The following is a 14387-nucleotide window of genomic DNA, read 5'->3' as shown; positions in this document are numbered from 1 at the left end:
GCCCTTTACCCAAGATTAAGGGAATGAAGTAGGGTGGATAAGAACATAAACGTTTGAGGGGACAGGCAGCTGCAGAAGGAGGCTGATGTGCCTATGTGGTAGTTCTGTACATAAATCCTCCATTCTGCTGTGATTTACAATGATAGACTTTCACTGGCTATGTCACAAATCCCTGGTGATCTGGGTTTATCACTGAAACAACCTACTGGCTCTTAATTACTGCATCTGCACACACATTGTAATAAAGCATGAACACAAAAGGGTGATTTGCAGGTTAAAAATTCCCAAAGCACAGTTCTAATTTACATGATCCTTGCATGTGCATTTACAGTTCATCAAGAAATGATCAAGTCTGTTTTGTTTAGGTCCTATTAGCTCAGGTTTGGGAAATTGGGAAAGCCAAGGAGTATTCTGGTTTCAGCTTGTAGGTGTGGTTCAGGGGCTGCCTCAGAGACTGACCTTGTTTTTAATTCCCTGTATCCATAAAAATAAAATAAAATAATAAAACATTAGTTTTATTAGTTTAAGCTCATGCACATTTACGACAGCCTGAAAATTTGCTGTTTCTTTCCATAGTATGGTAACTTTTCTAGACTAATCTCAGAATGTGTAATGTCTCATGCCAGGGAAGAAAAAGTCAATGACTTAATATAATTGCCCATTTATCATTAGTTAAAGGTTGGAGAGAGAGAGAGAGAGACAGAAAGATAAGTGATACAGGTATTTCTCCCTCTTCTGGTTTCAGAGATAATAGGTCTGAAAGTGTTTTTGAAAAAGTAAAAGCACTTATAAATGTCAGGCGTTGTGATTATTGTCATTTTTAGTAATCAGTACTGAGGGCTGGAACAGCTTAAATATGCCATTTGCCTAGTAACCAAGGTAGTTGCGAATGAACCTGATTCTTATGGAAACGTATCGCATGCAATCAGATTCACATTGCTCATTGGATAGGTGGTAGTGCTAAATTGCCATCTGCAATATTATCACAAGAGGTGACTCTGAAAGTCAGCAGAGATTTATGACAGCATTAGCTGTGTGACCTTCTCAAAGTCATCACCATCTCTGGATCGCACTTTCTCTGTGAAATGATGGTATATTCAACAGTCAATTTTCATGTTAACGAGATGGGATACAATGAAGAGATGTAAATCTCAAGCCATTTTGCTAATACAGTAAAACCTCACTGATTTGGAGGAACAGAGGGAAAGGATTGTCTGAATGAGTAAAGCAAGTCCTGCATTACAAAATAGGTTTAAAGAATGACAATTTTATTACTTTAAGTCTATTTTGTAATTCAAACTGACTATAAAACATTGCCTTAGTGGAGATCCTCGTGAGAGCTACTTTAGCCTATAGATATGTAACGAATATGATTATATCTAATAAGTGCTTCCAACATTTGAAAAGGGTTTGTTCTCTTAAGAAAAAATTCAACTGACATTCCAGTCTAAACTCTTCATTTGCTTAACAAACCTTTCTTGTCCTCATGCCTGATAATATAAAGTTAACTTGTAGACTGGTCCCTGTCTAGTTTATCACAAATTATTAATTAGAGGGCTTCAAATTAATGAGGTTTTACTGCTATTTCTACCTCCTTCTCCATTGATTTTTTTTTTTTTTTGCATCACTAATACGTAGTGGTAACCAGATTCACGTTCATCTCTTGCCCCTTCTCTTGCTCACTCTCAGAAAACAGCAGGTAGCAAGAAGGAAGAAGATAAAGGCAAGCTTCTTGGTAATCCAGAAATGGAATAAGCAATCGTTGGGTATGCAGCACTGATCGATCATACTATTATCCATAGTTGAGAAAAGGGTTGACTTATTTCAAAAGACTGGCTGTAGGAATGACCAAGAAAAGCGATTTGAAAGATGCCTGGCAGGTAGCACTATGGTTAGAGAAGTTGAAAACATTTAGGATCTACTGAAATATTTTTCTATTTGCATATCGAAATTCAGATAATCTGGAAATCGTGAGCTGTCAATAAAGTTACTTGATAAAAAACTTTGCAGCAGTACTAGCTGAGGAAAAAAAGCTTGATTGCTGGTTGTAATTAAAAAATAGCTGGTCTAAAGTTTTGGGGTCTTCATGTACCAAAACATCTGGGTGAAAAGTAAAAAGTCAGCCAAATATGTGCAGATTTTTTTGTTTGTTTATATAACATCAAACGTCTGGTTATCTGAAAACTTCTGGGCACTTGGCATCATGTGGATGTTTTAGAGTCATCTTGTTACAGTCCATGGCTCCTTTTTAACCATGATGAGTATGAATGATGAATTCGTGAGAGCAATGCATCCAATCCAGCTCAATTTTCATTCTGCAACTCACTTCAATGATACAATTAGGTTCTCCGTGCAAATAACATGAGAAAAAGACAGGTGCTAAATACTTTGGCCATCAAGTTGGCCATTGTAAATATGAAATGAGCCAAAAGCTTGGCTAAATTGTCAGTGTCATCAGTTCACATTGGTGGGAAAGAAAGTTACTGCTTTTTGACACATAGTAAAACCTTGATTAATTGGAATCCATAAGGGATCAATGGAATTTTCAATAAGAACAACCATTTTGTTCATTGTTGGCTAATAACAGTTTTTCTTAAAATGCTTCTATCTACTTTCTCGCCTCAGGGAAGCAGCCTCTAACGTTTGAGGGTCAATCCAGATGGAGGGAAGATAGAGGAGAAAGAGCCGAATGTGACCCAACCATAGGTCATCTCTTGGTAAGTATTTTTTTAAAAAATCAATTCCTTGCAGTCTTCTTTTTTGGAATACTATTGCTGCTTTCTCATCAATGTGAAGTACTGAGGGGGCAATTCAGTTAGTTGGGGTACTGGTTAGGTGAGTTCTGGTTAATCAAGGTTTTACGATAAAAGGCCATGCCAATGCCTGGTAAGATTATTTGCTGAAGAAAGTTCTTTTAAAATTGATTTCTTTGAAAGTGTTCTGGATCAGTGTTTCCAAACCCATATTATATTTGCAGACTGGCAAACTAACTTTTCCATCAGGATCCTGAGGGATAGAGAGGGAAAGAGAGGAGCAGAAGTGCAACCATTGTCTCTGAAGAAGAAAAGTTTTGGCTTGCCTGTCTGTTGGTCTGTGGTTGGGAAACACTGTTCTTCACCTTAAGATGCCCATGGGATCTTGGTCGTACAAGAGGTGAGTTTACATGCTTCAATATAATTCTCATGCCCCTTGGGCCAAGGAGGATTCTGTTTTCAGGTCCTCTCCTGTACTTACCCAAAGTGTGTTTCCATGACTTTGTATCGCGGCTTCTGAGCTTGCCCCTATTTCTTGTTGCTTGGATGATGGCTATTCATTCATTCTAGCTCCAAAGAGCATTAGAAGTCAAAGGAATGCCAAGTAAGATGGGTTTTCTCATGATGGCAGCCTGGATAACAATTAGACCTACCTGAACCAAGAACATGGCTAAGGAGAAGCTAAATCAGGGATTCATACACACATATAGTATCACAGTTAGGCGACGCACTTGCTTAAATACACAAAATGTCTCTGCAAAGTCTCTATATGGGGTGGCCTATTGAAGAAAGACCCCATTTAACTTGAAACCGAGCTTGTTATTTGGCTTTCAAGTTAAGTGGGGCCTGCTTAAATGGGCTATCACATATAGAGAACAACATCTCATCACTCAGACACATAATTGAAGAAGCCACCCTTACTCAACCAACCAACCTCTGTGAGCAACCATCACAACCTAGAAAACAAAAGGCTATGCCCTGATTTTTCAGTAGATGGATCTGATTTTTCATACCACTCAACTGAGGCAGGCGGGGACAGTCTCACAGGAAAGCCTTGGACTCTTGAAAGCCTAGGGCACTGAAACCCACATCATGGCTTTCATAAGGCAACCAATCTGGTGGGTAAAGGAAGGGAAAGGGTGTGGTTGGAGCCTCTGTCTGGGAGTTGAAGAAGGGACCCAAGTTAGATCAAAAATGTGGGCAGTGCCCTAAAGTCTTTTTGGTTCCCAAAGCTGCCAGGCAGGGGAATAACCTGGTCATTCCACTTTATGTGTGAGTCTTGTGCTCTCTCCTCAATAATAAGATAACAGTCTTGCCGATTACTCGTCACTAAGGGTACCCGGTTGTGGTGACATTGAGGCTGACCTTGGAGTCACCGCCCCCGCTGCCGCACTCTCCTTTGTCGTACCACCATTTGTTTTTCAATTTGTCCAAGAGGCCTTGCTCATTCAGTTTTAATACTGCCAGGTTAACAGCATTTCTTGAAACGATAAAACATAACTTGTAAGAAAATGCACAAATGCTTAGGAAATCGTTAACGTATAAAAAGGAGCACAAGAGGACAAATTGGCTAAATTTCACAGAACGTGGAGCTATAAAAATGTCTGTACAGCAAATACAGGGTTAAATATTGGAAGGTGGCATGGAGGATAACATTTGCTCAAAACTGAAGTGTGCGGGATGGGGAAATTGTCTTTGAGAAAAAAAGTAACAAGAACACCACATCCATGCAATTAACATTCGTCACATATGGCACCATAACTTGGCTTTTACCATTTAAATTGAAAAAGCCGTTGAACTGTAAAATTAAAACAGCAACAAACAGTCAGAGAGGACAACACAGAGAGAGAACATTAAAAAAAATGGATGCATTAAATAGATGAAACCATAATTTACCGTCTTATTTAACTCCATGGAATATTGTAGATTTTAAACTTTTAAAAGTTACCTCAAAATCCACAAGAAAGAAAATGACAACAAAATGCATCAGGGTAGGTGGAATACTATAACAACACGGATATTGTTATATTATTCCACCCACCTTAATGCTGAGCCTTTAGGGGTTGCCACACCATAGCCTTTGGAATCCAGATTTCCACCAACTTTCATCGTATCACATGGTTTTCTCTGCTCAATGTACTCATTCATGGTTGACTCCAGCAGGAAGGCGAACTTTCCCTTGGACTTTCGCACTCGGGCCACTCCGTCTGCTGTTGTTTTGGTAAACACAGATGGCTCCGCTGATTTCATGTAAGACCACATTTTCTCGTACACAGCAATTTTGGATCTCTGCACCAAAGAGATAAGAATTCTTAGAGCTGCCAGATATTCAATCTGGAGGAGGGTTAGTGCAGTAGTTTTTTTTTTTAATTGCAATCCACAGTAATAAAAAACACGTTACACTGCAACCTAGTAGGCACATTCATACATACGTAAACATTGTTTCCAAAACAAGTTCTCAAAACCACACTCATCCTTGCTATGTGTGATGCTCTCTGATATTTTCTATTCTATTCTAATTCGTTTTAAATAATGTTGCTCAGGACCCACTAAATGGATTTCATGGCCCCACTAATTGGTTGCAATCTTATTTGAAAAACACTTTGTTAGTTCAACCTTCCTCTCAATGAAAAAATCTCCTCTACAATATCCTGCTATGTTTATCTAATCATAGCAGGATATGCCTAATCAAAGACCACTGTGAGGTAGTGTACAGCCATTTTAGTCAGCCCACTCCAGCATGAGACATCAATTATTGTAAGAAAGTACCTCCTTATTCTGAGATGATCTTTGTTTTTCTGTAACTCCCATTCCTTTTTACAATTTCAACTTTTATTTTAGACACAGGGGGTACATTTGCAGATGTGTTACATAGGAATATTGTGTGATGCTAAGGTATGGAGTACGGATCCTGCCACCTAGTTTGTGAATATTGTATTCAATAGGTAGTATTTTAATCCACACCCCCATCCCCGGTACTATCCCCTAGAGCTATGTAAAATAATTCTGTCCCTTTTTACAACGGTTCTTTTTTTTAATGTACAACGGTTCTTTAATTATTGAAAGGCCTTTATTATGTCCCCTTCTCATCTCTTCATCAGGTGAAACTCTGACTGATATTGTTTCCAGAACTCTCACAACTTTGGTTTTCCACTCGTAGGCACATTGTAGTTGGTAATGTCTGTCTCTATTTAGAGTGTATAGAAATAGACACGGTACCCCAAATAAATGACCAGAACAGAATGAAAAAAAAAACAACAACAAACTTTTGCTTCTTGTTTTAGAGCATTCTTTTCTGTTTGCTTTCTCTCTTTCTTTTTCTTTCTTTCTTTCTCTCTTTCTCTTTCTTTTTCTTTCTCTTTCTTCTTTCTCTTTCTTTTTCTTTCTTTGTCTTCTTTCTTTCTCTCTTTTTCTTTCTTTCTCTCTTTCTTCTTTCTCTTTCTTTCTTTCTCTTTCTTTCTTTCTTTCTTTCTTTCTTTCCCTCCCTCCCTCCCTCCCTCCCTTCCTTCCTTCCTTGCTTCCTTCCTTCCTTCCTTCCTTCCTTCCTTCCTTCCTTCCTTCCTTCCTTCCTTCCTTCCTTCCTTTGCTTCTTTCGTCTCACTCTGTCACCCAGACTGGAGTGCAGTGCTGTGATCTTAGTTCACTGCAGCCTTGACCTCCCAGGCTCAAGTGATCCTCCTGCATCAGCCTCCTGAATACCTGGGACTACAAGTGTGCACCACCAAGCCCAGCTAATTTTGTTTATTTTTTTGTAGAGACGAGGTCTCACTATGTTTCCTAGGCTGGTCTCAAACTCCTGGGCTCAAGTGAATCTCCCTCCTCAGCCTCCCAAAGTGTTGGGATTACAGGCGTGAGCACCTGACCTGGAGCATTATTTTCTACCAATGCTACTTGAATTTGCATTAATATATTTAGTCATTCCTCTATCCTTTCAATAATTTTTTTTTTTTATTGAGAAGCACTGGAAGAATATAATAGAGTCAATAGAGTCTTTCCATCAACTCAGGTTGAGGTCAAACCAAAACTTAGTTCTTTCTGCCAAGTCAAGTCTCCTTCATCTTTACCTTTTTGAATTTTGCATATAATCCCATTAAATTTCATTTCAATTCAGGTGGTCCCTAGAACATATATTAAATGCTTACTGTGCCTCTAGCCCTATGTTAGTCATTCTGGAGACTATAAAAGAATTGTAGACTCAATGACTCAAAAACTTCCAATTGACTTGGGAGCTAGGTCCTTAGGAATGAAAATCCTAGAAAAAATTCTAAGGTGATACTTGACCAGAGGTCGAGATAGCATGGCAGAAACCATAAACATATACCATGTTTTCAAATGTCTTTTTGTGGGGTTTCCTGGCCCCCACCCCAACTTTCTTGATTATTTATTTAGTTGCTCTTCTCTAGACTTCGGCCGGCTGTGTTGCATCTTTCTTGGGGCCTGCTTGGACCTGCCCAAATAATTCCGGGGGGGCTGGAACTTCCAGAACTATCACCATGGACTCAAATTGCTGGCCTCAAGCAATCCTCCCACCTTCACCTGGCAAAGTGCTGGGATTACCGGCCTGAGCCACCTCGCCCAGCTGGATCACCAGGGACATTAAGCATTGTGTTTATGGCAATCAGACCCTCATGGAAGCCCTCACAGAGTCAGTGAAACTCTTCACTGAGATGGGAACACATTTGGTTTGCACAAATTATAGCAAAGGAAGCCACTGTGGCTGAAATTAAATGAGAAAAAGGGAGAGTCGTAGGAAATGAGCTTAGGTGGATAATCAGAGGCCAGATCTTGTAGGGCCCTGTAGGTCATGGTAAAAAGTTTGGATTTATTCTACCTGTTATAGGAGACTATTGGAAGATTTTGAGGAGGGGTGTGATAAGATCTTACTTAAATTTTTAAAGATTACTCTCACTGCCATATGGAGAATAGACTATGAGTTGGGTCAGAGTGGAAGAAAGGGAAATTAGTTAGGAGGCTATTCTGATATTCCAGAGGAGAGATGACTGTGGCTTGGACTAGGGTGGGAGCAATGGAGGTGGAAAGAAAAGGCTGGATTCCAGATGTGTTTTGGGAAGATAGCAAACAAGCCCTGATGATGGACATCTCCACCTGATGGTCCTGTAGACATTTTCAGATTAAACTTTTCCCAACTAAATCTATATTATATACCTTGTAAAACCTGGGTTTCCTTCTACATTCTATCAGTAAACCACCTAACCTCCAAGCTAAAGGGTTTGGTTTTACTTTTCCCTCACTCCCTCATTCTGCCATGTTTTTTCTAATATAGTAATGACTTTAGAATCTGTCCTCTCATCTTCTTTTCATTCTCATTACCATTGCCCTCCCTTGGTCAGGCTCCATCATTGTTTTGTCTAGACTATCTTGCTTCCTAACTGGTCTCCCTGCTTCATCTCTCTCTTCAATTTATCCTCTAGTGATTCTTCCAAAATGCAAACTTAATCAAGTTACTTCATTCTTTAAAATCCTCGGATAGTTCCCTAATACCTACAGGAAAAAAAATCCAAACTCTTATGTATGATATTCAAGAGTGCTTATGATCTTGGTTACACTCTCCTGTGATTAGGTCATGCTGGGCTATTCACTGGTCACTGAAATAAGCCACTTCCATGTCTTATGCTTTTGGTTATGCTTTTGCTTCTGCTTAAATTACCTTATTCGTCTACAAGATCCAGAGCAGATGTCATGTCTTCTGTGAAGTCTTTCCTAACCCTTTCCTGCCCCCACGAAGTGCTTCTTTGGGTGTCCTCCCAAAGCCATTTGCTCATACCTTTGCTATAGAGCTTAATTGCAGTAGGGTGAGTTGACTATGTGTCTGTCTTCCCCTGTTACTTGAGTGTTTCTTGAGGACAAAGTCCATACCTTATTAATTTTGCTAGCCCTCTTGGCAGCCAGCAAATTACTCTATACATGACAGACTAAAGACAAGTTTTCTTAATAACTGAAGCTTAGGCTTGACCATGGTGACGACCAGATTGCTGGTCAAAGATATCAGAAGTTCAGGTAAAAATGGCTACCAGCACTATCTTTATAGCACTGTAGAATTCTAGAGCTGAAATTTTTCTAAAAATCACTGAGTACCTTGCTAAACCAATTTGGATATATGCTTTTCAATCCTCTTTTTAAATGCTACTTAGTCTGCCTTTGATGCCCACATCAATAACTTCCCCCCAAAGAATCCCTAACAATCAAGGCCTTCTAAGATTAAAATCTCACCCATAGTCATTTATGCTCATTCCATATTACATTATCCTCTTTTGACACATAAGACAATTTTTAAGCATTGTAATGAAATACATTGTCAAGGACTTTATTTCAGTAGACATTTCCTAGTCGGTTACCCAAGGAATTAAAAAATAATCAATAATTCGATACACAGAAAGATATAAAAATAATGTAAAAACACCTGTGTACCTGCCATAAAGCTTAACAAATTAAACATTATGAAGTTAGTTAAAGTCTGCTTATCTACCCCTCCCTAAATACATATTCTTCTCTACTCGCCAAAAGTAACCACGATACTGAATTTAGCCTTTACTATTCCCTTGCACCTTTTTATACTTTTACTAGAATAAGCATATTTCCTTTATAATGGCTGCATAGCTCTTCAATCTACGAACACACTATGTTTTATTTACCCAACCCCTTTTGAAGGGCTCTTAGATAATTTCCATTATTTTTGCCATTATAGAAAACCCTGTAGTGGATATGCATTTTTGTGCATTTATAAAGAGCTGTTTTGTGTTCTTCATCTTGGCCCAACCAGACCTGAATACAAAGTGGGGGTCCAGGAAGGGGAGACTTCAGACATATTTGTCTTTTACACTATTTGCAAACAGGCCATTGCTTCCAAAGATAAATTTATAAGCCAAGGGCAAAGGGGTCCATGAATTCTGATCCAAGTGCACTATAATTTGGATTCATTTACTTCATCATTTACTTGAGCTCTTTGATTGCTGATACAGGTTAAAAGGTTTATTCCTTTAGGTAATGATGCATTTCTAGGAGAATAAGTAGCAGTGCTTGAAGCAGGCCCTTTAAATGCACATGTGTACATGTGGCAGATATTAATGAATACATTAAATGACAAGTCCGTTAGTGGCAGAAATGATTGGACTCTTTTTGATGACTGAATTCTCAAAAAGATTAGAAGGGGGAAAAGAAATGACTCATAAGTAGGAGAAATTAAGCTGAAACGTTTATCTTTCCAACTAGTATTTAAGTGTCAGTATAACATTCAGACCATAAAGAAGAAAAAAACTAGCATTTCCTCTTTTTTTCTTTCCTTTTTTTTTTGCATTCTGTCTTATTTTGGATGAAATAAAGAAGGCAATAAAAGGGACTGAATCTTAGCTCTGTCATCTGGGAGAAGTTAAACAATTTATGGGCAGGATGTGTAATAACAAGTTCATTTTTCTCCAACCCACCACCATTCATTTCATTCATCCCACAGAGCACCATTTTGTACCTAAAAAGGAACAAACAATGGTTATAAAGAAAGGCCATAAGAAATTCTTAAGCACTGCTAGATAATTAGCAACCGAAATCCAAAGGAGAAATACATAAATGGAGAAGGAACAGATTAATCCCAAATAGCAGATATGGTAGAGCCTTAGCATTAATGGATTCAACAGTTGTAGCTCTAACTATTCGTAATACATCATGAAGGTCAAATATATGAAGAAATTTGTCTTTTTGTTGATGTGAAGATTTGAATCTTGGGCCCTGTGAGTCTGGTATACAGAAGCCTACCACTTAGACCTTGTGTCTCTTTGCAATGGTGTTGTTCACTCCTAGTCATTGTGCATATAGTAGCTCTCTAGTGATAAAACTATTCTTTATGTAAGTTCAAAGTAACTATATAGTGCAGTGCTTAAGAGCATGTAGTCAGACTGCTTGGGTTTGAATCACACTTGCTAAGTACATAAATTATCTAGCATCTATGTATCTCAATTTCCTCATCCATAAAATGGGATGATTTTTTAAGTGTATACTTCAAAGGTTTATTGGGAGAAATTAAATGGGTTAATACATACTTAGAAGAATCCCTGAAACACAGGAAGTGGGAAAAACATTACATATCTTTATAATAAAGAAAGTATAATTTGTTTTACTGACAGAATTTATTTTAATGGTATTATAAATTACTTCAGTGCCATATTTACGGAATCATTACTTCATTTTATGGGAGAAATCACATGCTTAAGTATTATTTGTATATTTGGATCTCCAGACATATGCCTGGTGAATGACCAGGGTCTGCCATCAACAAAAATTACTATCATTTGAAATTGGATTTTAAAAATTTTGTTGGTGTAGGAGAATGGGCAGGATGGCAACTTTTCCTTTTACATTTATGTTTTGCAGTTAAGTTGAGGCTTATACATTAAAATCCTCATTAACCAGAACACTGCTACTGGGGAAACTTGGTGAATAAAATTTTCTGCTTTCCTGTGAGATAAAATAGGATATCCACTTGGTCAATAGTATATCCACTTGGAGTCAGTAGAATAACAGAATTTTAGAGCTTGAAAACCATTTTGTTCAGCCTCTCACCCGGTGAAGTGATAGCTTCTTGCTTAAATGCTTCTGGTGAAGAGGCACTCCCTAGCTCAGAGGAGGCATAGGAAGTAGCTTATTCCATGGTGGGACAATTCAAGTTGATAGAAAGTTCCTTTGGTTTGGCTGATATTCTTAATGAAAGCCTCTCCTCTCCAATCCTACTTCTGTCTCCTGCTTGAACTGCGCAGTACGTCCTCTCTGTTTCCATTTCTCCATTGTAGGGAGTACTGATTATTTTGCTTTGCAATGGTTATCCCCAGCCAAATCTGAGCTCCTTGAGAGTAGGGATCATGTCTTTTTTTGTCACCGCACCACGGGTGTGTAGCATGATGCCTGGCACACGGTAAACTCTCACTATGTGTCGGTGGAATGAGTGAATATTAAAATTCACCTACTGGTCCTAATTTTTCTCTTTGTAGCAATACAGAATCAATATGCTCTCTTCCCGACACAATGTACAGCCTGGAATCTACTGCCACAGTGTCACTTGTTAATTGCCTTGTTTGCAGGCTAAACATTTTAAGGGCCTTCATTTGTTACTTTTATGACACAAATTCCATTCAACTCACCTTTTCTGGTCACAATCTTCTAGATACCTTTTCATTTTTTAAAGTCCCTCCTAAAATGTGGCCCCCCAAATTGAGCACAATATGCTTGATATAGTGACATTAACATAAAGGACAATGGAACCATCTCTTCTCGTGGTCTTGACATGAGCACAATTCCTCAATTTGACAGGATTCAACATCCACTTTCCCATATGTTGATAGTCCAGAATTAACTGAATTAACAAAATGGACTAATAAATTGGAAGCATGTTTATCAACAGAAGCATAATATGCTATTCATTTATGCTATTAATTTACTGTCAGAATGCAGACAAAGTATTACATAATTTGTAAAGACAGTATTGGTGTTTGTAACATCTCTATTCCCCAACATGTAATGAAGGAGAGGTCGGGGAAGATACTTTTAGGCACTTTGTATTCCAGTGTTCCTCAAAGGAAAATGGGCCAGCTTTATGCATGTAATTATTTTTTTGAACACTGTTGCCACCATGCCTATTTTGTCCATTTCCATCATTGTATGTACAGGACTAGCCTTGTACATACATGTCAAAGGGGCTAGATTTGACTTTGGGGTGCTCATCTTCTACCACTTTCTCCCTGTTTCACTGTCTGCCTCCCTCAGAGATATAACTTGTACCCCTTTTCTGGTATCAGCAGTCATGGTCCTCATAGAGGTGTTCACTAACAGTATAATGGCTTCTGTTACCCCTGAGCAAGGGGTCATTTTGATTTGAATAGGGGATTCGTACCCCAAAAAGGAGAGTGGGCTTCTTGGCATTATAAAAGGTGCCTTTCAAGGGCTGGAGAAGGCTGCCTTGTGTATGAGACACTAAGAAAGGGAAATATGGCAAGAGTTTCAAACAAAAATGACTTTTCCTCACTCATTTTGCTGTCTCTGAGTTTATTGTGAACTACTTCTTGCTTGACGATTTGGTCCATTTTTTCTTTAGATTGTATCTTTAAGATAATATAATTATAAACTACAATCTGCTTTTTCTTCTGAATTATTTAGCGTCCTCTGTAATTTCTGCTTTTAATAAAGGCTCAGGTGTCTAGGTGGTAAAAATTCAAAAGGGTGGCTTTGGGCCTCCATCTGCCTGAACGGAACACTTACAGGACCCCTGTGTGCCTTGTGTGCCTTCTCTAACATTCAGGAGCAAATGTTGCCTCACAGAATTGACCAATACTAGGATATGGATAGGTGATCCTTACAAGGCAAGGTGCTAGAAGGAAAGAAGGCCAATGATGCCACAGCTCTGGAGAGCTCCTGACCTCCCCCTCTTTTCCTCCTTTCTTCTTTGCCTCTTCTAATGTTTGATGGGATTGGAAGAGGACAATGTGCTTGCATGTCCTACTAGGGTGGGTGGGGTAGGACTATAAGGGAGGGGTAAGGTGTGGCTGGGGTGGGCCCATTCTGAAGTTCTTTAATGTAGTCACAAGTCTCAGGTCTACAGAAATTAAGTTCTGTAAGTTAAGACTCCAACTGTGGAAATCTCAAGCACTTGGTTTAGACTCATGAAGAGGAGATTTTTGTGGTGAGAATTACCTGCCATACAACTTTTCAAATACTCCCTTATTCAGAGAGGCCTTAGATTTGTCATGACTAGAAGCAGGAGATAGCTGAATATCTTTAAACTTTATATTTGCATAAAGCTTTCTGGGTGCCAGGGTGATTTAACACACACCATCTCATTTAAACCCCACAGCAGCCCTGTGAGGTGGGTGCAGTAGCTATTGTTTTTTCACTGCTTACTCCCCAGCACTGAGAACGGTGTGTGTGCCCAGTAGTGCCCCATAAATATATATTGAATGAAAGAATGAATTCCCATTTTATAAAAGATGGAACTGAGGGTAAGGGAGGGTAAGTGCAGTGGCAATGCCAAGAGGTGCCATAGTGGGCTTTAGCCTACTCACTCATTTCCATGAATCTACCCCCTCAGTATAAATCAAGCCTGAAAAAAGCTGTGTGCTTGCTAAGCAGTTTCCAAATAAGGCCTAACCAGAACTCCACCTTGAAGAGTCTCCAATACAGAAATTCAAAGATTTGCCATTGACTCAACTACTTATCTTAGGTCACACAGCTAATGAGGAACAAGGCTGGGACACTATCTAAGTCAACTAGAAAGGTTTCAGATAGATCTTTCCCCGTGATAACCCCAGCCTCTTTTGCTTGCTGTAGCACTGACAATATCCTTTTTGATGAAAGAGGGCAACTCACCTCCAAAAACATTTTTTGCTTCTTGTCCAAGCTTTTTTTGAAGTTGGGGTAAATTGTAAATTAACTCCAAATCCCCTCTCACTAAGGCACTGGAATTAGTGAACATTCTTGTCACTCATTGTAACCCTGCTATAGGCCCTTAGTGTCCATACTTCACCATGTAAAGTGATCAGAGCAATTTGAGGCAAAAGAAGAAAAATACATCTGGGTTTCCAAATGCATCGGACACATTTTTTTCTTCCACTTATGTTTTGAAGAAGTCAATAGCTC

The 14387-nt window shown here is 38.9% G+C and overlaps 1 protein-coding gene across 5 annotated transcripts in view; it reads right to left on the bottom strand.

Moving 5' to 3' along the window:
• The window catches only part of GRIA3 (glutamate ionotropic receptor AMPA type subunit 3), a 307596-nt gene that overhangs the window by 21161 nt on the left and 272048 nt on the right, over positions 1 to 14387 (bottom strand). For 3 of the 5 annotated variants that reach the window (XM_008976733.5, XM_003823129.4, XM_008976734.4), the window contains one exon: positions 4795 to 5042. In XM_008976733.5, coding sequence (XP_008974981.1) covers positions 4795 to 5042 — 248 coding nt within the window. Of the gene's footprint in view, positions 1 to 4118; positions 4234 to 4794; positions 5043 to 14387 lie in introns of all 5 variants that reach the window. The other 2 variants (XR_004668776.3, XM_003823128.5) reach the window with 1 other exon arrangement.

The sequence above is a fragment of the Pan paniscus genome, chromosome X (genome assembly GCF_029289425.2).
Source record: "Pan paniscus chromosome X, NHGRI_mPanPan1-v2.0_pri, whole genome shotgun sequence".
Taxonomy (NCBI): domain Eukaryota; kingdom Metazoa; phylum Chordata; class Mammalia; order Primates; family Hominidae; genus Pan; species Pan paniscus.
This window is presented reverse-complemented; position numbering and strand designations above follow the sequence as displayed.